Below are 26,519 nucleotides of genomic sequence, written 5' to 3'. Positions count from 1 at the left end.
AGCCTATTTAGTTTTCAAGGGCTTTCTTTCTTCCTCGGTGCGTTCTTGGTGCGGTTTTCTATCAGAAGGCTGCAACGTGACTAATAATGGCAGAAATTGTGCCGATGAATATTTATATGATCGACTAGCTAGGCGACGAGTAATATCGCAACCTCATAATGGTACTTCATCCAGTTGGATGAATAATTCAATCCGATACCCAAAGGTCAGTCGATAACTCCTTAAAATGGTTCTAAACAATGTGCGTCATTTGAATAGGCTGTCAAACTGTGTCTAGGCGTGGGACATCAACGATGTCCGTCCTATCGAATATGTCGTCCAGTCCCACCATACCGGAAACGTTCGCCGGGGCGGACGTTTTCGTGACCGGAGGGTCCGGATTTATGGGCAAAATTTTGCTGGAGAAGCTGTTACGATCATGCCCGGATGTGGGAAAGGTTTTCGTGCTAATGAGACCCCACCGGGGTGCCTCGGAGTCGGAACGGATCAGTCAGTTGGTTCAGCTTCCGGTGAGTTGTGTTTTTTTGCGGGGAATTCGTTGGAGTTGATTGAAGTTTTTGTGTTTTTTTAATGTGATTCAGTTGTTCGACAAACTGCGTGCAAGTCATCCGGAAAGTTTTGGAAAGTTGATCCCGATAAATGGGGACTGTTCCGAGAAGCGGCTCGGAATGGACGATGCTAGCTTTGGGCGGCTGGTCGACGTTCAGTTTGTGTTCCATGCGGCTGCGAGTGTCCGGTTTGATGATTCGCTGCAGAAAGCCATTCTAATGAATACCCGGAGCACCAGGGATATACTTGAGTGGGCGTCTACGTTGAAGAAGTTGAGAGCATTTGTCCATGTTTCGACGATGTACTGCAATGTGGATCACACGACGGTCGAAATGGTTGAAGAGTTGGGCCGAGCTAAGATGGATTGGAAGTTGGCCATTGATGCGGCCGAGCAGCTGGATGTGGAAATGCTGGAAACTTTAGCACCCAAGTAAGTCGCTTTAACATAGGGCCCTATTAAATAAGACGAGTCGAGTAACTCGACTCGACTCCAGTCACTGTCGAGTCGAGCGAAATGTCGAATTACGGTAGTCGAGTGAAACAGCTGAGTCACGAACCTTCAAACAGTCGACTCAGTCGAGCTACTCGGCTGAAATTTGACTCGACTCGTCTACTGTAATACCAAAATGGCTCACTCTAGTAAAATGACTCGTGACTCGTCTTATGTAATAGGGCCCATATTATTAGAAACAGACCTTACAGTTCTTTTAATATTTACAGATTGATGAACGGAACAATGAACACGTACCTCTTTACCAAAGCTTTGGCTGAACACATTTGTCACGACTACAGCCGAAAGCTGCCACTAGTGATTTACCGGCCGTCCTTAGTGGTCTGTTGTGAAAAGGAACCACTTCCGGGATGGGTTGATAATTTCAACGGCCACGTGGGTCTCTTACTAGCTTTCACCACCGGTATTTTGAGGACCGTATACTTCGACCCCAAAGGAACGATCGACATAATTCCGGCCGATATGTGCATAAAAACCATCCTGATAGCGGCCTGGCTGAGGGCCACCAATTCAGAACACTCTCGGCTTATCTACAATGGAGCCGTTGAGAGGCGCAAAACTTGTACCTACAGTGACAGTTTTCCGATGGAAAAGTTGCTGCACCGGATGTACCCACCGAGCCAGCTGGTCTGGTTTCCTAACATAACCTTTGCTCACTGCATATACGAGTACTATTTGTACTTTCTCTTGTTTCAAATCCTGCCCAGCATGATGGTAGATTCGATACTTCGAATTAAAAACCAAAGACCTCGGTAAGTTTATGGAAAAGCTCAATCAAAAGTTTAAAAAAAACTTTACGAATAATTCGTTTTCTAATCACATTTTTCAGATTGATGAAAATACAGCGTGTAATATTCAGCCTCACGTTATCAGTTCTACCGGTGGCCTTCAATAACTGGACCTTTCGAGCAGACAACTTCAAGATGCTCGAGAATGTGATACATCCGACAGACAGGTATGACCTTATTTTTTTTTTATATTGTCAAGTCAACTACATCTCATTTCCATAATTTTATGACTTAAAATAAGTACCTATATTTTCACATGGTTAAAAATTCACTTTATAAAAAAACCTAATGTAATGTACAGTTTAAAGTTTAATTTGAATGAAATTCGACCATGGAAAGAGGTTAAACAACGAGCCTGAAGTTTGTATAGAATTCGGAAACACTTTGTTCAGGAAAAATTGTTTTTCCTTTTTTATACTAATTTAACCCATTTTTTGTGATTTCTCCTTGGGATAAACTTGAAAAATCAGTTTCTTATCAGTGAGCGTCTTGCAATATGAAATCATAGCTTTATGTCACGTTAATCTTCGTAGTTTTATATTATTATTACAAAACTCATTAAAAATCGACTAAATAGTTTGACCAAATTATGACGGTCGCCATGTAAGTAGAAAGTCACTGCCAGAGAATCAAAAATCACTAATCAGTAAATCTATGAAAAAATGTGAACAAAGAGTATTATAACGAAAAAATACAAAAACTGACATACACTAAGCGTGTATGTCTTTTATCTCAACAAATTAAGAACTGTCTTCTTCACTTGTCACGGTAGGAGTAGAAGAAAAAGAAGATTTCATCCTTCCTTTTGCTTAACAGCAAGAGATTGCCAGGCTGGCTTAACAAAAACTTCAAAACTACAATTTTTCAGATAAATGATTTTTGTAGTTAAACCTGATACATACGAATGAAATTATATGTTCATTAAAGCTTAAGAACGTGTCTTTCAAATGCATATAATTTTGTTTTCATAAGTTTGCAACTTTTAGAAATATGGAACATTGAAAATATGCAATTTTAAAACGTAATTACACAAAAAGTACCATTTAACGTCAAGATAGAAACTTGACACCTTCAATGAAGTTGTGTACTTTTACAATTATTACAACTCTCTTATACAAAGTAAGAGTCGAAAGTCGCTTTGAAAAAAGTTAAACGAAAACTTCGTTTTTTGAGGTTAGTTTTTAGAAAAATGTCTATAAATCTGTTGTTTTAAAAGATAGAGCTTTAAAGTCTTTTACAAAGTTTATTAAAATTGTATTGTCTACAACTTTTCTCAACACATCATTTTGATTGGATGACAAATTCAAAAAATAAAAAAAATATCCCACTTTAAGGTGGATCGATCAGGAAAAAAATAATGGCAAAATATGCGCAATTGAAAATAATGAAACATTGTAGAACATGTTATTAAGCTATTTTGACATCTAAGGCATCAAAAAGCCCATGATCACGTTTTTCGAGTTTTAAACCACTGTGCGATGGGACGAAAATCTTGTTCTCCTTATGACACTTAACGACATCCCGGCTGTAGTGGCAGCTTGCCAGGTCCGGACAGAACTTCACCGGACTTTTGTGGGACCGAATGAATGGGAAAACCCTCTTCTGGAGACATTCTTCTTTGTAAACATTTCCATTCATTGTGTCCCCAGTGATGGAAATCATAGTCTTCTTCCCACAACTACAGATCCCTTGCAAAATAATCAACTTACGAGCAAATTTATCTGAAAAAAACAAACTTAATTCTACCCGCAGCATTCCCTTTACGCTTCGCAAGGTAAAATTTGTTACCGGGTACTTGTAAATCTGTTGTACTTGGTCAACACTTTCTAGTATACCTTCCTTGCCCTGGTTTTGTTTCAGCGTCCTGTTGGGGTGTTTGCTTGCATGATACGACCGCAAGCCTTCTCGCAAACAAATTCGTCGAGCTGTACTGTGGTTCATCTTGAACTTTTTCTAAAAATCACTCAAGGAGATTTCAGGATTATTGTGAACTGATCGAATTACCTTTGCTTGCAGCTTCCGGCTATATGTTCCACTTTTACGCCTGGTTTGTTTTGCTCGATCCACCGTAAGGGTCTCCCGGTAACGTTGCAGCACCGAATTTACAATCGATTTTGGATATTTCAGGAATTTCGAGATCTTTCGAGATCGAGAATTTTCTCTCGCCTTTCGCGTTCCATCGTCGATAACATTTGACTGACTGCTTCAATCTTGATGAAATTTTCACCACTAAGTAAACCAACTCTCCGGATCAAAATAATAGATTCGCGATGTGACAACTAGGGGCGCTACAGTAGATGAAAAGATACGACCAGATTCTATGTGAAACAGACTTTACCACACTAAAAATTCTCCCGAACCGCAATCTTTGAACGATAAAAAGTCTATCTGGAAAATTTCCCACGGTCCATCAGGTTATTTTCGGCTGGTTAAGGGTACGGATGGATTTTTCTTAGACATCCGGAAACATATCTCACAACTTTTAACAAAAGTTTCCACTTGTTTTCACTTTCTTCATTGAAGATGCGCCCATGTGACCTTGATGGGCCGAGCTTAGAGCTCTCTTGAGAAGATCATGTGGCAAAATAACTCGGTCATTCAAGAATTACTTTTGATCGCTTCACGTACCATATTTTGTTCGCAGTCTTTTCCTGTCTTGACTACGATTTCCTTCCATGTAATCGCCCGTATCCAGAAAGTACAAAAGATGTTTTTCGTTAGATTCATCGAATGGCCATATTCATTTCTCCGGGGTCACGAAGAACCTTAAAATCGTAAGGCTGTAATCTAAGCGCCCATGCCTCGGCGCGTGAAACAGCTCTCTTACCGATCCGGTGCGGGCTTCCAAAAATAAACTCATTGGATGAAAGTTGCATCATAAATTGAGCTATACAATGGTATTTTTTGCAGAATATTCGGTGATGCAGCCGGTACTTTTAGACGTCATTTAAAGCTTATTTACAATTTTTAATGTTGATGGTCATTACTTAATTTTTTTAAAGTATTTTATTTGGAATAAAATTTCAATGAATTTTGATGGGCTATTTTATTATTTCCGTTGAAAAATAACAGAGTTATGTAGCTTTGAAAGATGATTTTTTTTATTTAAAAAAAATCTAACCGAGTCTAATTCGAAAAATAAAAGTTTTAAAAATCTGAAAAAATACATGTCGTAGAAAGTCGTAGAAATGAACCAAATTTTCAATTTTGGGGAAAATCTGAAGACCCCCGGCGCAAACCCGTAAGATAATAAAAAAATCCCCAAGTCTCAGGTCTCATGTCTCATGTCTCAGGTCTAAGGACTCATGTCTAATGTCTCATGTCTCAGGTCTCATGTCTCATGTCTTATGTCTCATATCTCATGTCTCATGTCTCAGGTCTAATGTATGGTGTCTCAGGTCTCATGTCTCATGTCTCATGTCTCATGTCTCATGTCTCATGTCTCATGTCTCATGTCTCATTTCTCAGGTCTCGTGTCTCAGGTCTCATGTCTCATGTCTCAGGTCTAAGGTCTCATGTCTCAGGTCTCATGTCTCAGGTCTCATGTCTCATGTCTCATATCTCATGTCTCATGTCTCAGGTCTAATGTATGGTGTCTCAGGTCTCATGTCTCATGTCTCATGTCTCATGTCTCTTGTCACATGTCACATGTCTCATGTCTCAGGTCTAATGTCTCATGTCTCAGGTCTCATGTCTCATGTCTCATGTCTCATGTCTCATGTCTCATGTCTCATGTCTCAGGTCTCATCCCAAGTAACACAGATTATGCCAACTAGCATTAGGAAGTTTTATCATGGTTTAATTATGGCATTTTTTTGTGCAGCTCGTTTTATGGCGGTTTTATTATGGTCATGCAGAAAGCTTATAATTTTTTTCGACCATATGTTTTCAGATGGTTTTGAAAACGCTAATAAAACTTTTATTAAACTATAATAAAACACAAACCTAGAAGTTTGCTCCAAGCTTTCTTTTGCATGTTCTATAATAGCATTCAGTGCATGATTATTAAACCGCCATAAAACTTAGTGACAGTTCTCGATCAAGATGTCAAAACAGGACACGCTCATATTAGATAGCACATATTTGAATTGGAACTCCTATTTTTACACATTTTTGGTAAGTTGGTTTTGAGTTAAAATTAAAAAAAATACATCTGTGCAAACTTGAAATCACCGAAAGTGGTATGAATATCTTTACAATATGAGTATTGAGTGAAAGGGCCTAAATAGTAGGAAAAAAATTGTTGCTTGACGCCATCATTAATTCAAGATGGTGGCTTCCGCTTTTATTTTCAAAGCTGTAAATTACTGAAAATATCGTGAAACCTTCACAATATGGTTATTAGGTGAAAGTAATAAGAGAGTAGAATAAGAGTAGAAGTAAAATTTCGTTGCCCGTCGCCATCTTAAATCCAAGATGGCGGCTACCACTCAACTTGAAAATACTGTAAATGACTGAAAATCGCATTAAACCTATATTATAGGGATATAAGTTGAAAGAAATCAACCGGTAGAAGTTGAATTTCGCTATCTGACGCCATCTTGAAATCCAAGATGGCGGCTTCCGCTAAACTTTAAAATGTAGTAAATGACTTAAAATGACATGAAACCCAGGTGGTAGTGGGTGGAAGGGCTTAACGAGTAGAAGTCGAATATTGCTATCTTATCCAATTTAGAAATCCAAGATGGCAACTTTCTATAAACTTTAAAAATGCTCTAAATCATTGAATATTGTATGAAACCTCCAAAATATGGGTGTTTGTCAATTGGGATAACCTATAAAATATTTATTTTTGCATTCTGACGCTATCTTGAAATCCAAGATGGTGGCTTCAGCTGAACTTAAAAATACTGTAAATGAATGAAAATAGCATGAAACTCCCAAATATATTGTATTGGGTGCTAAGGCTAAATGATAGAAGTCAAATATCTGTTTTCGCGTTTCTCTGAAAATCTGTAAGTGACTGAAAATCCCACAAAAACCACCACAATACAGACCCCGTTCGTTTTTGGCAACATTCGATTTTGGCAACATCGAATTTGGCACATGTGCCTAAATCAGACTGTTAACAGAAACAACATAACTTTATAGTTTTCGCAAGAATAAGACCAATACAATTTAAACATAATAGCATGATAGGAATAATAGAATTACATAAATGGCAAAAAAAAACAAAAACTTTAAACAAAACAAGAAAAGTGCTAAATGCATTAGAAACATAATGAAAAAATAATAAAAGTGATTTAAAATGATCTAAATTGTCTTAAAATAGTAGTTTTAATGTAGTATTACGTGAAAAAAGTTGTGTTCAAGCGATTTTCATTGATTAACAGTATTTTAAATTCAGTGGAAGCTGCCATCTTGGATTTCAAGATGGCGTCGGAAAGAAAAAAAATCGGCTTCTAGTTTAGCCCTTTCACCCAATACCCGTATAGTGGTGGTTTAATGCGACTTTTTGTCAGCATTAAGCATTAAAAGTTGAGCGGATGCCGCCATCTTGGATTTCAAGATGGCGTCTGATAGCGAAATTCAACTTCTACTCGTTTAGCCCTTTCACCCGATACCCATTTTGTTGGGGTTTCATGCGATTTCAAGTCATTTACACCATTTTAAAGTTCAGCGGAAGCCGCCATCTTGGATTTCAAGATGGCGTCAGACAACGAAATTTGACTTCAACTCATGATTCATTCCACGGGTCATTCAAAACCAATCGCTTTTCATTCAAAAAGTCTGTCCTCATTTACTGTACTAATGATTAATAACTCAGAAATGAGGAACTCAACCTTAGCGTGTAATTGGTTGGCTTGCGAGAGAAACGTCAAATCGTAGCTTTTTTTGGGGTCATCATAAAACCATAATAAAACTATGAATTGACTCACGCCATGTTGGTTGCAAAATCGAAGGGCACAAAATGATGCCATGTTGATGGATTCACAATGCAAGCATTGGAAAATATTTTTTCAGGCCTTTTTCCATCAATTCCATCATGATTGACCATCAGATTTGACGAGGCGCATTTATTTTAAGATACTATTTCATATACATTTTACCTAAAATCTTGACTGGCAGTAGAAAAGAAGCTTAATATATGGTTAAAACATTGGTTTTTTTAGCTATTAATTTTACCAGATCATATCTGAATAATGCAATCATCATTCATCAACCATTATGGTTGCTGGAAAAAATAAAAAAAACTCCGAGAACTGACAGAACCGAAAAAAACAAAAATTTCTAACATGTTTTATAATAGCTTTTTAAAAGCTTTGGTGACCAACATTGATGACCAACAATTATGTCTTGATGACGTTTCTAGGGTAGGGCCAAATAGCCTGATTTTGGCTTTATTAGAGTCCAGGTGATGTTATAGAATGCGCTTTAGCTTTTTATGAAGATTAATGCGATAGTCCAAACGATATTTTGCTGACAATAATAAAGCTAAAATTGTTACTTGGGATGTCACATGTCTCATGTCTCATGTCTCATGTCTTATGTCTCATGTCTCATGTCTCATGTCTCAGGTCTCATGTCTAATGTCTCATATTTCATATCTCATGTCCTATGTCTCAGGTCTCATGTCTCATGTCTCAGGTCTCATGTCTCAGGTCTTATGTCTCATGTCTAATGTCTCATGTTTCATGTCTCATGTCTCATGTCTCAGGTCTAATGTATGGTGTCTCAGGTCTCAAGTCTCATGTCTCATGTCTCATGTCTCACGTCACATGTCACATGTCTTATGTCTCAGGTCTAATGTCTCATGTCTTAGGTCTCATGTCTCATGTCTCATGTCTCATGTCTCAGGTCTCATGTCTCATGTCTCATGTCTCATGTCTCATGTCTCATGTCTCATGTCTCATGTCTCATGTCTCTTGTCTCATGTCTCATGTCTCATGTCTCATGTCTTATGTTACATGTCTCATGTCTCAGGTCTAATGTCTCATGTCTCAGGTCTCATGTCTCATGTCTCATGTCACATGTCTCATGTCTCATGTCTCATGTCATGTCTCATATCTCATGTCTCATATCTCATGGCTCATGTCCTATGTCTCAGGTCTCATGTCTCATGTCTCAGGTCTCATGTCTCATGTCTCATGTCTCTTGTCTCACGTTTCATGTCTCATGTTTCATGTCTCATGTCTCATGTCCCAGGTCTCATGTCTCATGTCTCATGTCTCATGTCTCATGTCTCATGTCTCATGTCTCATGTCTCATGTCTCATGTCTCATGTCTCATGTCTCATGTCTCATGTCTCATGTCTCATGTCTCATGTCTCATGTCTCATGTCTCATGTCTCATGTCTCATGTCTCATGTCTCATGTCTCATGTCTCATGTCTCATGTCTCATGTCTCATGTCTCATGTCTCATGTCTCATGTCTCATGTATCATGTTCTTAGTCTCAGAGCTAAGATTTTCCCAACTTCTAAAAATTTTAAGTGTTTTCCTTTCAAAAGAACTTTAAATATTTTCTCTCAAAAACCGTATTAATTTGCGAAATCCGTGTAAAAACCGTGTTAATTTCCGAAAACCGTTTAAAAAAGCCGTGTAAAAAAAACCGTGTTAAAAAATCCACGTAAAAAAACCTTGGCGTTCATACAGATGGCGCACCCTGTATAATCTAAATTAGTATCTTTTCACATACTAGAAATCATCCCTTCGACCAGGAACCACATTTTACGATTTCTCGTCTTTCATTATTATGCTATAGTGAACCTGTATATGAGAGAAGTGACATCTGAAACACAAAATTCCAATCGAGCAAAAGAACTGTCAAAATCGATTCCAATCGATCCGAGCATTTTGTCGCAGAGCTTTAACCTTTCTTATTGAAAACTCAACCAAGGAAGGTTTTGTGATTGTTGTTATAGTTCAAACAGATAATTTTTTAGCTAGTCATATGAATTTACGATACGGTGCAATTTGTTTCAATGCTTTGATGAATCGTGTTTCTAGTTAGAAAACTAACTGATTATTAACGAAATTCAAGTCATTCATACCGTTTATCGCGATCCTTCGGGCATCGATTTCAATGTTGTTTGTTGGATTGAAGGAGCGTTCACTTTAGAGCTTGAACATTGAGCCAGAAAACAGTGCTGGGGATTTTTTGTCCAAGATTTCGGCGATGTTGCCACATATTTTATTTTAAGAGAGATCAGATGTCGCTTCTCTTATATGAAGGTTCACTATTATCAAAAATAATATATACAAAGATACCGAGCTCTTGAAATTTTGCATATAAATGCTAACGGACAATCTTTTAACAAACCTTAACACCATCTGCTGACAGAAAAGGTCAACATTTCTCAATAATTGAATTTTTCACTTGTGCCCCTCGTTCCGGGGGGTTTAAAATGCACTCTTATATGTTTTTGTTCAATTTTGGAATACATTTGCAAAATGCACTCTGACATACTTTCACCAATTTTTGAAGAAAAGCTATGCCACTGACTCAATTTTATCGAGAACCTCATTTGTGTTTGCGCATTGAGATTCCTCAATAAAAAAAATCTTCAATTAAGATAACTAATTTATGTTGCATATCTTGTTGATCCTAATCATTGATTAGAAATTTTACAGAACAGTGCTGAGGAAACTGCGATTAAGGGTTATGATAACGTGGCTAAGTATTTATTTTGATTGGGATCCTGATTTATTATATATTACAGATTTTTTCCCAAGGTTTTAATTTAATTTAGTTTAATTTATTCAAATGCTGATAAATTTTATCTAGTTTTATTAAGATGTTTAAATCAAAATCTTAAATTTGCAAAGCTTTCCAGTTTAAATTTAAACAACTAATAGCCACTTGAAAGCATGAAAAAATATGATAATATAGAAATTTAAAAATTTACAAATTACTTTATATCAGGAAGTGCTAATTCGTTTTTTTCCAAATCAGTAATTTCAAAAAACAAAAAAAGCAAGAAGTAGTGTGTTCTAACTCTCAAATTAGATTTGAAAAAAAAACAAATTCAAACCTATATCCACGTGCACATCCGGGGTAGGGGTTTGCGAAATTCCACGCTTGTCCACGGAGGAGGTCTAAAATCTCATTTTTCTGTTCAAGTGGTATCTGAACAGCCCCTAAGGAAAAAAAAAGCTTTGAATAGCGATTGAAGACTCTAATACCGAAAAACCGTGCTAATTCTGGCGAGCCAAGACCACGCAGAGAAATATCTCAGTGTGTTTGTCGTGCAAATTGGTTTTTTTTCCTTAGCGTGTTTTACTAAATAGTTGCATTTCTGCCGCAGCATTTGATGGTGGCGCTTTTTGATTTTGTCCGTCGATTTTCGCTAGAGTTCCGAATCTTGTAATGGATAATTTTTGCTATTATGCTATAATAATCGAACTGGTCTCAGAAAAAAGTAGAGCTCACCTCATGATGTTTTTCGTACGAATAGGATGTTTATCGAATTTTCACAATCGAGAATAGAAACTGGAATTCGCGATACAGGAATATAATTCTAATTTACATAATCCTCTTTATAACAACCAAATTGACTCGATTTTCTTTCCTTCACAGGGAGCAGTTCGATTTGGCACACATCCAAAGTGGTATGTTTGAGTTTGGGAAAATTTGTCACCTCGGAGGACGTCGCTATCTGGTTAAGGAATCGGACGACACCGTTCCGTCAGCAAGGCGTATTAGTCAACGGCTCGAAAGGATGGATCGAATTGTTTCTTGGATATTCTATGCTGTTTTCTGGTACCTAATGTATCGACTTGTGTTTTGAATTAAGATTTTTGTTAAATTTCTTTGTACAATAATGATGTCGGTGGTTTTACAACAGATGAGTTTTATACTTGATTTATGAAAAAACGAAACATTCATCAAGATTGCTATACAGTATCATCATTCATTTTGGAAGTAAGCTTTTATGCTTTCAGAAATTTTAATAAGATCAAAAAGACCGATTACGTTTTCTATGCCATCATTTTTACCATCATCACCAAACGGCCACAGTTCAGAAAATTGCATGTTCCAATCCGAGACCAACAGGTAACTATGTAGGTGGAAACGGATTGCCCAGAACGTAGAAGATGACATCCCGAAGCTTTCTTATTGTGAATTTTCATCAACGAACAACCGCAACCGAATCCTGGAGCGCTCTGGCTGATTCTCATCATTGTGTTGTAACAAGCCAGAATGTGTGTATGCCGGCAAAGCTTGGATATATTAGCTCTTCTCTTTCTTTTCTTCACCTCTAGCCTGGGGGAGATGTTTCGACAATACAAAAGGTTTTATTATGCAAGGAGAAAGAAGTTTTTTTGCCGCCGAATGTACAGGAATTCAGGTTGATTTGGCGGAGGCAGTCATGATTTATGAGGTACGCCTTAATTTAGGCTGATTTTAATTTAGCACTAAATTTTCATTTTTTCGCAAGTTATCTTTACTCTGGCAAAATATCAAGTAATTTGAAATTTTTAATTTTATACAAACGTTCACTCCCCAAGATAAGAAAAATATTCTTTATCAATATGTATCTATATGCAAACATTCGATTCAAAAAAAAAAGAATTTTAATAGGACACGAATAAAAAAACATCAATAGAAACATTTGCTCAAAACAGTATATTTCAAAAAAAAAATAAATTATTTACAACAACCTACGCCACCCGACCTAACCTCACCGAGCAAAACGCACCAGCTTGGTTTCCAAGCTGTGAAACAGCGAACTTTTCACGATGAGATAACCTACCAGCAGGCAGAACGCAATTTTCAGAAACCGATCAACGATAATCAGCCGCTCCATTCGCCGATTCGTTTCCGGCAACGTTTCGTCCGGCTCGTTGAGCAGATACTTCCGAACCCCATGCCAACAGTCCAGGTAGTATTGATCGATTTTTTCTTCTGATAAGTGCCAACTGAATGTAGATCTGTTGGAGGTTTAACAATAGTTAGAGTTGATCATTCGAGCAAATGCCTTCAGAACTTACATATCATCTCCTCGGAGATCATCTCTCAACGATCGGAATCTTTCAGTTTCGAAGTTCCATTGGTTGTGGATAAAGTAACGCAGAGAAGCTTCCATCAGAAGGACCTTACGCTGAACTTTCAAAAGGCTGGAAAAGATGTTTATTTTCATTACGACGAAAGTAGTTCTTGAGATCTTAAGATTTACTCACAATGGAGGTTTCCTCAAAAGAATACACAGGGTATCTACCAGTATTGCAGGTAGGATGTGTGTAAACAGCACCAGAAGGAAGTATTTGAACTTGGAAGTCGTCGGAGACCCCCCAGGAACCCACAGCAACCTATTGAAGGACATCTTGGTCATGTTTTCTTTCCCACAGTCGAGCATCTTCTTGAAGTGCCAGGAATGTTCGTATTCCACGGCACTGTTGTAGATCGGTAGGAACTGATCCCGGAAGGCTTGTTCTCGAGTGCCACGCCGCCAAGCGGCCAATATGAGACCCTTGATGGAAATGTCCGCCGGAATGGTGTTCAGCCGATTATCAATCGGCATCAAACTGGTCCGAACGACTCCGGTTCCGGCACCGACTAGCATACCGGATGGTCCGTTGAAGTTGTCGATCCATCCGACGATCGGTTCATCGATGGTGTTTACTACAACCGATGGACGGAAAATTACCAGTGGTAGCTGGTTCTGGTAGTCTTTACAAACTTGCTCGGCAAGGCCTTTGGTGAATGTGTAGGTGTTAGGTGCGAAATTTGTAATTCTATAAAATGAAAAATCATAAATAATTTGCCATTTCACTCTACCAAAAACACATACTTTTCTGTCAAAATATTGAGCATTTGGCTGTCGAATTTGAGGGCACATTCAAGCATTCTTTTCCAGTCTGCCTTGGGTTGATACAGCTGAAAGAAAACAAAGTTAAACTCAATTGAAGTTTTATGAATTAGAGTGCAGGCCATCACTCGTTAAAAGCTTGCAGGGGAAATGTTTATACCAAAAGGCATTCAATTGTTCTAAGTAACTCCGGCCTTTTTTTTCAACCACTCACCCTTTCCTCCATCTGTTTCTGTTCCGGATTGCTGAAAGCGGTCGAAACATGAACGACAGCTTCCAGGGCCGGCAGCCCCAGGCAGATTTCGAACATTTCCCTCGTCGACAGCACGTTGGTGAGGATGGCATCCTTGAGGGGATCGTTGAAGCGTACGCTGGCCGCCAGGTGGAACACAATCGCTACGCTCTGCAGCCGCTGAATGTCCTCCGGGGACATCCCCAGCCGCAGCTTCATGCAGTCACCGTATACCGGCACCAGCTTTTTGAGGGCGGTGGGATCTTGTTTTTTGAGACATGCGAAGAACTGAAGAGAAAAATTGGAAAATTATCAAATAATATGAGAAAAAGCTGTCTTTCCATATCTAAAACTTCCGTTATTTAAAATTGAATCAATAATAAGCCTTTTTTTTTAACTAAATACAAGGTGTTGGAATTTTTTTTTAAATTTATGCAAACTATAAACCCCCCCATGAAGTTGCACTTGCAAGGGTTTTTAAAATTCTCCAGGAACTAACTGACATAAACTGAAACTGAAGCTCGAAGTCAGTTTTGCAGCAAACACTCTACAAAGCATGTAACATTTTTTTTAACCCGTTTTGGTAAGTACTTTTTCCCACGTTTGTTGTAAGAAGCGTACGCTTCCTGTTGGGTAGATAAGGGCATAACGAGCACCCGGGGCATAGTAAACCCTCCTCTTTTCTACAAAACTACGTATTTTCTTAAATGAATTTTCACGAGGATTAGTTTCGTACTTTCTATAGTATTAATTTTTCAGCAAAAAATAAATCTTCTTATCATCTTTACAGAAATATAAAAAAAAACTAGTTTCTCAAGTGACGATAATATTATAATTTTTGAGCACCGGAAAATAAGCTCTTATGATTGTTAAATCACCTTGATCTATAATGTACGCACTTCAACATGATGTAAACATTGGTCCTCAATTTTTATCATCAATAAATTTTTGATTTTTCACTACAATCAATTTTAAAAGGCGTTATCGGGGCACGATGAGTATTTTCTCCCGTAGAATCTAGCAGTTAATTCAACTTGATGAGGTCAACTGAATTATAGAGTTATAGTTTGACTAGTTTACATCTGACGATTTGGCCTATTGGTAAGGTGTCGGAGAGGTAATCAAAAGACTCGAGTTCGATTCCTATTGGATGTGGAGGTTTCTTCATTCATGATCGATGCACTTTACACTAAACGGTTAGTCGTAGTGGTTTTATCTACTATTTCAAGTTTCAGCCAGTTAGAAAATAGAATTTTTAAGTGTCTGAACACGAAGCAATGATGTAACTCACATATTATAGCTATTTTCTGTGGTTAAACAAGCATCCTCCTTAAGGTGGCTATTATGCCCTTATCTCCCTTATATGTGAGTGTAGTTGTTCGACCATTGTTTGTTTTCGATGCAAAAAAATAGAATTATTGTCATTATTTCTTTCATAATTCTTAAAAGAGTTGTAGACCCACTTTGGTGTCTTGATATGAAAGTTGCATCATAAATTACCCAAGCAACCAAAACTCACATATTTACTTGAATGAAGGCTTCGAAAGTTACATAAAGGCTGACAAAGAGAACCAACTGCCCAATTCTCTTTAGTGAACTTTATGTACTTATTAATGAACTTGAAGGTTGCAATAGTAATCAGTATGTACGTTTTATGTGACTTATTTTGCCCTATTCCCTTGAGTGAACTTTATGTACTGATTTATGAACTTGAAAGTTTGTTATATAATTTTTAATCGCCGTAATTTGTATGATTATAATTGCCGAACATGTCATTAAAATTATAATCGAACTTGAAAGTTGCAAAAGTGATTTATATGTACGCTGTAAGGGACTTAAGTCACACGAAGAGCACAAAAGTGCTCAAAACGGGTCACAAAAAGTGCTTTCAACATCACATCCCCACTTCGAGTTTCCGTTTCAGTTAGAACAAAATCTAGGCGTGGTCTTGTGGTAGCGTGTTCGATTCTCACCACGAAGGTCGGTGTTCGATCCCCAAAGCGGGCAAGTTGTTTTTCAATTATTAATTTGTTACTTGAGTGACCATTCTGATGCGATATTTGTAGGAAATGTAGGAAAGAAGCAATTGGTCGAGTTTGGAATCCGGCGCGTGGCATCATGGCGGCACCATGTACTGAACATAGTAATTAATCAAGAGAAGGTGATATGAACCGATGCCAAGGGTGCAATTGTGACAGATAGGGCATTTTTAGCTCATTTTAGAATTTTTTGGAAGCTGAATTAAAAGGCCGCTGGAAGCTAATAGAAGATAGTTTAGACTTGTTTTGGAACCTGAAAGTATCAATAAGAACTAAAATTTTGAGCTGCATAGAACGTACTTCATATCAATTATAGAGCTGAGTAAGCTTTTTTGTACCTGTTTTATGGGACTTTTGGTTGCTTGGGTATACAATGGTATTTTTTGCAGAATATTCGGTGAGGCAGACGGTACTTTTAGACATTATTTAAAGCATATTTAAAATTTTTAATGTTAAAGGTCATTTTCTTAAAAACCATGAAACAAAACAAAACAAAAAACAAAATGTTTGTTTGAAAAGTTGATAAAATTTCAATGCGTTTTGATGTGCAATTTTATGATTTCCGTTGAAAAATAAGAGTGTTTTGTAGCGTTTGAAATGTGATTTTATTTTATTTACAAAAAAAAAACAACCGAATCTAACTTAAAAAAATTGAAAAAAAAAGATATCTGGAAAAAAAATTAGTTCTTAAGTCATAAAATGAACCTAATTTTCAATTTTGACAAAAGAAATAATGATTTAAAGCATATTATTCTCAAACATACTGAAATATAGTGTTTTCTTTCAATTCATAATGCATTCAGTAGGTTAGTTTTTGTAGGGTAGGCGAGTTCTGTTACTTTTCTCTTAACACTACTCATCAGCTTCTGCACAGTGCTTTTTTTCGACAATTTTTACAATACCAGTAAAATTGAGATTAGTTCCGATTTTAAAATGCGACCCCTTTAAAAAAAAAAGAGTTTGACTTGTAGGTGACGAAAACTAGCGCCGCGAGTTCACTAGTACAAGCTACTAGTAAACATCGGAGCTTAACTGATTTCTACTTACACTAGTAACTTGAACTAGCGAACTCGTGGCACTAATTTTCGTCACCTACAAGCAAGGTTGCCGAAATCACAGAAAAATCTGTAATTTCACAGAATTTTGAGCAAATTTTCATCACAGAATTCTGGAGTTTTCACAGATTTCACAGAATTTTTGAATTTCGAATGAATTTTCAAAATTATAATTCTTTTGGCCAATATAAAATTAAAATTCTTACTTTGGATCAGAAAACTATAATCAGACTGGTTATGTTAATTGATTTTTCACAACTAAAATGTTGAAAAGACCCATTTATCATAAATTTTCAATTAATGAACGGAAATAGCATCACAGAAAATCATCACAGAATTTTTGGGTAAAATCACAGAAAGTTAAAATTTTTTTTTTCTCAAAAGCACAGATTTTTTTTCGGCAACCTTGCCTACAAGTCAAACCCTTTCACTTGACCGGTGGCAAGTTGAAATCGGAGCTAAACTTATCTCTACCGGTATTAACACTAGTAGCTTGTACTAGTGAGCTCGCAACACTAATTTTCGTCACCTACAAGTCAAATCCTTTGTCATACATATATGTACATACAATTTACGTTGCCCGAAATTGAAAATTCGAGTTATCTCAGATCGAAAATTTAAAAAAATCTCGAATAGATACAATAGCTGATACAATTCCCATTTTCTGCAGATTGATTTTTGCTCTTTAAAATGTTTTTACTATCCCAAAGGTTAGCCTTAAAACCTGGTTTAATAGGTTGGACCTGAGTCGGGACTTTATTCGTATATTTTCCCGCCTCATGTCCAATCATTATTCCTAACTGTATCGTTTTGATCTTTGCTGGCAGCAACTTATGTGGCTGTGGCCAAGGTTTCCACGACAGCGAGCATATTTTTTGGTCGTGTGAGGTCCATCTTGTAGCCAGAACGAATTTAGTAAACTCCCTTCGGGCCCGAAGTAAACCACCGAACGTTCCAGTGAGAGATGTGCTTACTGTGTTAGATTTGGACTACATGCTCGAAATTTACCTTTTCCTCAAAGCTATTGATCTTCGTCTATAATTCTTCTTAGTTTCACGTTTCCCTTTCTATCCTCCTTTTTTCTTTAAAATTATAAAATGTAAGTATTAATTGTTAAGCAGAACATTGTAAAGACAAAAATATTTTGGCTCCTTAAAGTCTAAAGGTATGAGCCGTTTCAAATAAAGATATTAGGGGAGAGTGGGGTAACGCCTGGAATAGCATTTATCTCACGTGAAGTTTTCTCAGAAACTCAAAACCGAAACCATCTGAGAAGAGTTATTTGACCTTATTTTCCCAGTATTGAGCTTTTTTCTTAATATGTCCCACAAACATAAAATTTTTTTTCTTTGAAATTTCATAGAATGAACTAAAAGGTATTTAATATTTATTTTTTTATTAAAGTGCCTATATCCAGGTGAAAAGATTAAAGAACGTGATCTGTTTTGCCCCCTTTTACCCCTATGAAGAGGATGTGATTTTATAAAACAATTGCTTTAGGACTCACTTGGAAGTCGATCGATTTTTGCATAATGAATATCAATTTAAAGCTTGAAAATGGATTCAACCACGCCCAAAGTTTCAGACCGTTCGACTGATTTATGCTCATGGTATATAATTTTTTATAAGAATTTATCTTTTCAAAAAGTTAATTTATTTCAATACGTCGACTTCGATTTTTTGGGATTACGGGTCGTAGTTTTCCTACTGTACAATATTTTGACAATATTATTATCAAAATTAAGGGATTCGCAGTTGACATAAAATACAATTCGTTAAAATTTGTCATCACGAAATTTGAGTAACAAGTGTTTATTTCAGAATAATTTTTAAAATTCCCTGCATAAAATATTAAGTAAATGGTCGGGATAAAGGATTTCAAAATCAACCGCGATGAAAAAGTAGTCCCTCAAAGAAAAAGCAGTTTAAGTGACTTTGACACTTTTCAGACATTGCCCAGACTTTCATACATACATATGTTTTTCAACGAGTTCAATAAGCTCAAAACATTAATTTGAAGATTTGACGGTCTGAAGTGTCTTTCAATAAAAAACGAATTATTGATAATCCACAATGAGTGCAAAAAATATGAAAATTCTGAGTTGAAACAGTTAATTAGAGCATAGAAATTACTAAAATTTCTAGTTAAACGTAGTTGTACTAGTTGTACTTTTATAGCCAAAAACATGTCATATCAATAGAAAATCCGAGTTTTTTTTAGTTGCTTATAATCAATGAACGTGTTCAATTTTGTATGGCAATTTATAGAGAAGAAGAAATTTTTGCATATCCAGGAAATTCAAGTAAGTTTGAGATGAAGTTTGTCTTTTTTTATTGACTTTGCCTATTCTTAAGTTTCATTTTTTGCCAACATGAGAACAAACAAAGTGTTTCATGAAAAAACTTAAAAAAAGTTTAAAATCAACAATATCATTGGCTATGCAAAGGAGTTATTGCGATTTTTTATTTTCATCCTACGGTTAACCAGCTTTCAAATTAGCAGTCAAAAACACTGAAATCAAAAAGATTTTATTTCGATTTTTTTTATGGCGATGAATATTATTTCTGGGGTAGGTACAAGTTAGGTTTAGTTTTTGTTCACAAACCTCCTTACAAAATCAAAACACGTTCCTCTAATTCAGGACTCGCAATGAATCGCTTCCCAAAATTGTATTGCTATTTTTGGCTGTAAAAACAACCAATCATATTAATTGGAGGTAAACAAATGTATAAATACGAAATTTTCATACAAATCTTGCAGCGGATTTATTTATTTACAACAATGGGGCAGGAGGAGATTGAGCAAACCAATTGTTGCACGATCCGATATTTTCTCTGGTTATTAGGGATAGTATTTTTTTTTCAAAATTATGGTGTTAAAATTGTCCAACAAACGTTTCGTAAAGAAAGCTGACACGAAAAATGTTTATTTTGTGAAGTAAAAGATTAATTGCCGTAGAAGGAATGTTAAGGTTTTGGTTAAAAATTAGGACAAAAACCGCACAAAAAAACAAGAAAAATTAAAACTGACGTAAGATGCATATTTTACAGCAGAAAGTATTGCAAAATGCCTCATTTCATCTGTAAACATTCCAATTAACATGATTCAGTATTATTTTTGGGAAACAGTTAAAAACAGCTGAAATATTGGCAATTTGAGTCATTCTGTGCAACGATGGGTCAGGGGACTACGATTTGTAAAACACACTATATTTGGTTTTTGTTTTTTCGGGATACTAATTGCACCAAACAATACACACTGCATGTGTTATATATGACATAAAAAAACAGTTTTATTAAATTTAGTTTCTCAATTTTAAATTCCTGCTTTTGCAGTTGGATACTCAATTTCTAATACAATATGTTTTGACTATAGATTCTTAACTTTTGTTTTACCAAAAAAAAAACTTGAATTTTCATTGGTTTATATTTGGTACTAAAATATTTTTTCTTATTTGATATCACTTTGCCGAGCTTGAACTTTTTTCATAATCGCAAGAATTCTTGCGCAATCAAACATTGACTGACAGATTTCACCGAATCCACATTTTTGATCTACTGTTCGTTGTGCTGTTAATTTTGAAAGAAGAAAAACAGATAACATAAGATTTTCCACATAAAAATTTCAGCAGCATGCTCGTTTCATCAATGTTCTTTTAAGAAGTTCACCAAACTGTCATGAAATTCCAGCTTTTGAAATCGACTTTATTAACCAATTGTTGATAATCAATTTGCCTTTGCAAACATCTTCAATCCAACTAATTCTCACAAATATTAATTCTAACGAACACAAAACTAGTCACTCAATACGCACCGGATTGTTGGTCATCTCCTGGACCCGCGCTTCCGGCGTTTTGCCCTTCTTGCACCGCATCAGCACGTAGATGCGCCGCACTTCCGGACAGGATCGGAGCAGCTTCTCGATCAACACTTTGCCCATAAATCCGGTTCCCCCGGTCAAAAACACATCCTTGCCGGCATAGAACTTGGGCACCGGCTCATATCCTGCCAATGACCCCCTGCCAAACCCATCACCATCATCACTACCGTGGTTGTTGTTGTTTACGAAATATTTCGCGGACATCGCAGTTCGTTTGAAATTGGCGCACTTCTGCTTTCAACGACCGTATCTTCCGGACTAGTTCCGGAAGTGCGGCTCCTGTCCGGTATTTATAGACTTCCTTTCACTTTTCCACAAACACAAATGGTCACCGAAAAACTAGGAGGCCTTCCTTCATCTTTAGTAGTGTCAGTGTGCCGGCAAGTTCTATAGGCACCCGTAACTTCATCAGTTCATGATCCGATCTTCCACATTCGTTTTTTTTAATTCACTTATTTTCCTCGACTTGGACCCAAAAACATCTACAAAAGAAACAAATCGTTGGAATCTTACGAAGGGCACGCGTGTCCCAAGTCTGTCTTGTCTGGTGGTGAGGCTTAAGCTAAGTACCCATTGTATTCATTCGATTTGGCCGAGACCTTGACGATCTTGGCCTGGATCCCCACTTCCTACCAAAGGTGCAATGCAATGTAATGTCTTTGAGGAGGCTGCTGAACCTCGCAGAATGTCTCCCTCATTCTTTACCCACAACAATCGGTCTTCAGGAGCTGCACCAAAGTGCAATTGCAGTTTTTACTTTCACTTTTTTTCGGACCCGAGCGATGACGAACGAGAATTCTGAGTTGCGCAAAGGCACGATCATGCAGTTTATCATGCCTTGGTACGAGTAGGTAATTCCGACCATAATCGTCATGACGGATGCAGTGGGACAAATAAAAATCAAAAAGATGTCGCGAGCTTCGTCGAATACCGGATAATAGTGCCGCCCCGGGCTGTTATGTGCCCGTGACCTGTCATGGATTGTCCAATTTGACGGTGTTGTGTAATCACGCTGCTCCAGAAGACAGACGGGAGCGAAAAAGATTATCGATTCTATTAAAAATTCCGTTGACATTGACAGGCCTATTTGCAACAGGTTCCTCGACAGTTTTGGCCAGTCAACTTTGGGCACCCCAAAAAAAAACAAGCTTTTGGATCAAACAGTACAATAACCGTAGCAGGCGATGTAACAACGATATTAGCGTTCATCATCTTTTCCGTAAAACTTCGCGACATCCGGAAACGTGGTAATCAAATTAACACGTTTAACAAATTCGTCATCGACTTACACGCTGTCTTAAACGCGCAAAACTTAATTATAGTCTCTTAAAACTTGAAAGAAGAACCTGATTTGTAACAAACAGATAGCTGTAGTGGCTGTGCTCACTTTGCTCAAAAAACCTTCAGTAGATGTTGTCCTGTTAGTTAGCCTATCTATAGGTTGCTTTCATGTTCGTTTATTTAAAAAAAAAAAACAACGATTTTTGTCAGCCATTGAATGCATTTTTCAAAGGGAATTTACTGGCTGGACTAAATCGTCGCATATGTTTTTAATTTTCCTTCAGGATTATCACCGAAATCGAAAAACATTGATTTGTTTGTGCCAAACGACTCAAAAATTAAAAAAAACCTCGAGATAGGTGGTTTTCGAAAAAAAGCTTTTTTCCGAAAATTTACTTTCTGGAGTTTTTTAAATCGTTTTTCGAAACTTCTGTTGATTTTTACGGAATGTTCAAGAATTGGCTTGTAAAATTATTCACAACTATTTAGATCCTTAACACATCTATTATATAAAATTCTCTTGTAACGGTGTTTGTAGTACTACTCCTCCTAAATGACCCAAACGATTCGAATGAAATTATTTTTAGAATATTCTGTAGCCATGCGAATCGGTTTATATCGAATAAAAACAACACAAAGTCGCATCAATTGTCCGTAATAATTAAATTTGTAGTTTTTTGAATGAAATGAAAGTCATGGCTTCCATTTTTTCGAATTTTTTTTCCTTTGGGCGGTTTGTTTTTCGTCTCCAAGGTCGAGGCGTCGCGACCTGACGTCGTTAGAAGATAGTAACCATGGCATAGCATACTGATCAATGAGAATATTTTGGCGCGTATTTCTCAACCAAGCATATTTTCAATGCAAGTGGTGGCGATATGATGCCTTGATGTGATTTTTTTTGTTCTTGATTCCTAGCTCATTTCTACAGCACATGGTTATGAATGACGCCTAGACGTGACTCAGGTTGACATTTTGCTGATCGAATAAAACATATAACATTTGTTTCGCCAAAATCTGGAATTGAAAAGTCAGGCATCCATTTTTGAAGATTTTCTTTTCTTCGAGGGGTTTGTTTTTCGTCTCCATGGGCGAGGCGTCGCTAGCAAACGTCGCTGCAAGATAATAGTAACCAAAGCATACTGTTCATTGATCGCTGGAAAAATTTAAAAATAAGGCGCCTATTTCTCAACCAAGTACCTTTATTTCTTATGCACGTGGGGGCGATATGCAACCTAGATGTGTTTTTTTTTCTTGCTTATTTGTACACAGCACATGGTAATATATAACGCCTAGATGTGACACGGTTTGATATTTTATCGATCGAGTCAAAACCATATAAACGATTTAAAATATTTAAACCATATTTAATTTTTGTTCATTTAAGTAGTAAATAGTTGTCCAAAAAATATGAATTTGGTAAAGATAAATATGAAATAATGTTATGACTCTTTGCGGACGTCTGAAAATAAGAAATTGGGAAGCTTTACATTCAATTTCGTATAATCCAATACTCCTAGAACGCTAGACACATTAACTGAACAAGAATCTATTCTATTCTATTTTGTGTATTTATAGAGGATTTTAACCAATTTGGTCATTCGTCCTCTCAACAAGAGTTTGTTCTTTGAAATAGATTAGATAGGATTGAAGTTTTAAAAGGCCGAATGATTTATTTGATTTTTTGCAAACGTAAATTGCCGTTATCAATAAAATAATCTACTTTTTAATGACAAAAAGCGAGGATATGCATTTTCTGGAAGAATTTTCAAATAAGAAAGTAGACTAGAGCAAGTGCAAACTATCAACTTTTACAAAAAATGTATACATTATTTCTTCATCTAAATCATTGTTGGGCCCAAAAAAAATTGGTTAAATAAACTTAACTCTTTTTTTAAATCATTCACCAAAAAACTGCTTACACGTTTACTGTTTGTTTACACACAATTCAAGTACAAATTTAACATGAACAGTGGGGTTTTGATTAACATATTTTGGCTATATAGAAGAGACTTTTGATTCACTTTTTTGTTGATTCAGTTTTTTTTGTGATTAATATTCCAGGGGCAGCAGATTTTTATGATGAACTTTTAAAATGACCCGAAAGTGTTCAAAATAATATTAATTCCTGTGGGGTTAAATTTATGTTTTCGACCGTTATTGGTGTTTTATTATAATATTGGCTATTTTTCGGTCTAGGGATTCAATCAAACAACTTAGTTTTTGAAATGCCCGACGTTTCGACCATTTTTGGTGGTCTTTTTCAAGGGAACTGGAAGTTTATTATTATTTTTTAACATTAGAATGAGCATTGTTAGCATAATATGTAGTGTGTAGACTCACTTATCTGTCCGTTGTTTTTGTCAATTTAGTTTTTGTCCAACGTTTAGGAGTCCAGTGTTCGCTGCTCTTCTGTGGGAATATTGTCGTTAATTAACTTCTCACTGTTATTTTACTAGATTTCTTACGGATTTAATCGGTGAAAAATAATAATTTTTCATCCGATATTCTATGGTCGCACTTCTACTTCAACCTACTTTTCAAATTATGGAATCTATTGTGTGGAATGTGTGGATAAGGTTGGAGGCCGGGCTATCTGAGGTAATGGGTGGAAGTTGTGCTGTTGGACTATTTACAATGTGTGGGTTTTGTGTTTTGGAACGAATATTATTGCTAATTTTGGATGTGGTTTTGACTGTGTGTAGTATTCCTGCGTATGTTGTATTTAATTTTGCTGTGTCTGTCCTGTAATTGACGGTGTTTTCTGTATTGGTGATGTGGCACATCTCCAATATATGGAGCGTTGATGTGTATTGCGCTCTATCGATGATTTTGGCTCTCGCGTGTTCGAATCGATGTTCTGTTTTGATAACATGATCCGTCATAGCTGTGGTATCTCCCAGTTTTGAGTTGATGTCGGTGATGCTGGTGACTCCGCTCTCCAATATCTTTTCGTATTTGTTCACATCGGATTTGTGCCCATACATTCTCTTTGTGAGTGTATTCGTGCTCAATCCGATGTAAACTTTCTCGCAATCACGGCATGGTATACTGTAGACCAGCGATGCCACACATACCGATTTTCCGGTATTTATACCGATTTTTGAGCAAAATTTTGACCAAGAATCGGTATATACCGATTACCGATTTTTGGCAAAACATACCGATATCATACCGATTTTTAAGATTTTAACTCAAAATTCATTCCACTTTAACATTTCCACTTCATTCAAGCTATCCTCGTAAAGGTCCCGTAGAAAGAAGACAAAGTTCGGTAGCTGGCATGGCGTAACTTTGATTTGTACAACTTTTAAAGTATTCTGCAAAGATCTCCACGGCTCACTCTCATAATTCGTTCAGTTGTTCGCGCTGTTTTGTTCCTTTGTTCTGTCAAATGATGCACTATTATGGTACCAAACCAATGGACTAAGCTCAAGGCTGATATTTGACCTTCTGCGACTGCCAGTAGGTTCCTTAATTATAAGGTCAATCTCAATTGTCTCGTGAGATGCTAACTTTTCAAGGAAATACATACCCCGTTTGAGTATAATCATAATCCTTGTTCAACTCGTCGCCAGATGGGGTATGTCGAGATGTGAAGTGCGTCAGATATATGGTATGTAATATCATCGGTATAATCTTCAATCCTTCTGCATCTTGTTAGCCAAATAAATTATATCATAAGTATCTAAACTGCAGAGATCGCAGAATTAAAGACCACGCTAGGCAAAAAGGGCTTCAGTTATAGTAAAACTATATGTTGTTTAATCTTTTTTGGAAGAACACCTACTTTAGAGCACATTTCTCACTTATTTTCGCATAAAATTCATGGATTTTCATATGACTAATGCGGGATTTTTCATAAAATAAATAATTTTTTTATTGGCTATAAAAAAATTGAAGCAACAACTTTCCCAACCTCCTGCAATCATTTCTTTTTCTAATCTCTAGAACTCATATCTAATACTAAAAGCCATTAGATTTGTAAGTGCTTACTAAATTAAAATTTCCTTTAGGTTGACGGTTCTATTATTGCCATATCGAATTTATCAAATTTACATCCCACTTTAGCCAAACATCAAAGTCTCAAGTTTTTACTTAATTAATATGCCTAACCAACGTGTAACCTGAAGGTGCTCGCCATGCCCCTATTTTTCTTATCAAACGGTAACTTTTAAAATAAATTTCCATTCAGTTATGAGTAATGGAAAGAAACACTTATTTAGGATTTTCTGCTGAATTTTCATTTGTGATTTTTGCTTTCGTCAGCAAAAGCAGATAGTTTTAAAATTAAAAAAAAATCATAAAACAAAAGTCACAGTCATAACAAACATAAAGTTCTGTTAATATTTCAAAACCGTCATTTTGTGTAAACTAGTGTAACCTAGAACCAAGTTACGGAAAAAATGCAATAATATATGCTAAAATACATTAAG

At 36.5% G+C, this 26,519-nt stretch overlaps 2 protein-coding genes across 2 annotated transcripts; one reads left to right on the top strand and one right to left on the bottom strand.

Annotated features, from left to right (window-relative positions):
- The first annotated feature begins 266 nt into the window (after positions 1-266).
- On the top strand, positions 267-11,631 carry LOC129747681 (putative fatty acyl-CoA reductase CG5065). The gene is made up of 5 exons (XM_055741994.1): positions 267-509; positions 582-979; positions 1,270-1,812; positions 1,890-2,015; positions 11,367-11,631. Exons 1-5 carry the CDS (start codon positions 294-296, stop codon positions 11,575-11,577), a joined length of 1,494 nt encoding a protein of 497 aa, XP_055597969.1. The 5' UTR covers positions 267-293; the 3' UTR covers positions 11,578-11,631.
- Positions 11,632-12,401: 770 nt separating this feature from the next.
- LOC129746812 (putative fatty acyl-CoA reductase CG5065) lies at positions 12,402-21,082 on the bottom strand. The gene is made up of 6 exons (XM_055740697.1): positions 20,740-21,082; positions 13,814-14,119; positions 13,582-13,667; positions 12,971-13,525; positions 12,782-12,907; positions 12,402-12,721 (listed from the first exon to the last, which is right to left on the bottom strand). Exons 1-6 carry the CDS (start codon positions 21,007-21,009, stop codon positions 12,472-12,474), a joined length of 1,593 nt encoding a protein of 530 aa, XP_055596672.1. The 5' UTR covers positions 21,010-21,082; the 3' UTR covers positions 12,402-12,471.
- Positions 21,083-26,519: the final 5,437 nt, after the last annotated feature.

The sequence above is a fragment of the Uranotaenia lowii genome, chromosome 2 (genome assembly GCF_029784155.1).
Source record: "Uranotaenia lowii strain MFRU-FL chromosome 2, ASM2978415v1, whole genome shotgun sequence".
Taxonomy (NCBI): domain Eukaryota; kingdom Metazoa; phylum Arthropoda; class Insecta; order Diptera; family Culicidae; genus Uranotaenia; species Uranotaenia lowii.
This window is presented reverse-complemented; position numbering and strand designations above follow the sequence as displayed.

Bases quoted from the DNA above. Each gene is read 5' to 3' on its own strand.
- LOC129747681 (XM_055741994.1), top strand. From the start codon at position 294: ATGTCCGTCCTATCGAATATGTCGTCCAGTCCCACCATACCGGAAACG. The intron at 510-581 runs GTGAGTTGTGTT...AATGTGATTCAG, and splicing joins GTCAGTTGGTTCAGCTTCCG to TTGTTCGACAAACTGCGTGC. The intron at 980-1,269 runs GTAAGTCGCTTT...TAATATTTACAG, and splicing joins CTGGAAACTTTAGCACCCAA to ATTGATGAACGGAACAATGA.
- LOC129746812 (XM_055740697.1), bottom strand. From the start codon at position 21,009: ATGTCCGCGAAATATTTCGTAAACAACAACAACCACGGTAGTGATGAT. The intron at 14,120-20,739 runs GTGCGTATTGAG...TTTTCTCTTCAG, and splicing joins AGGAGATGACCAACAATCCG to TTCTTCGCATGTCTCAAAAA. The intron at 13,526-13,581 runs GTATGTGTTTTT...TTCATTTTATAG, and splicing joins CTCAATATTTTGACAGAAAA to AATTACAAATTTCGCACCTA.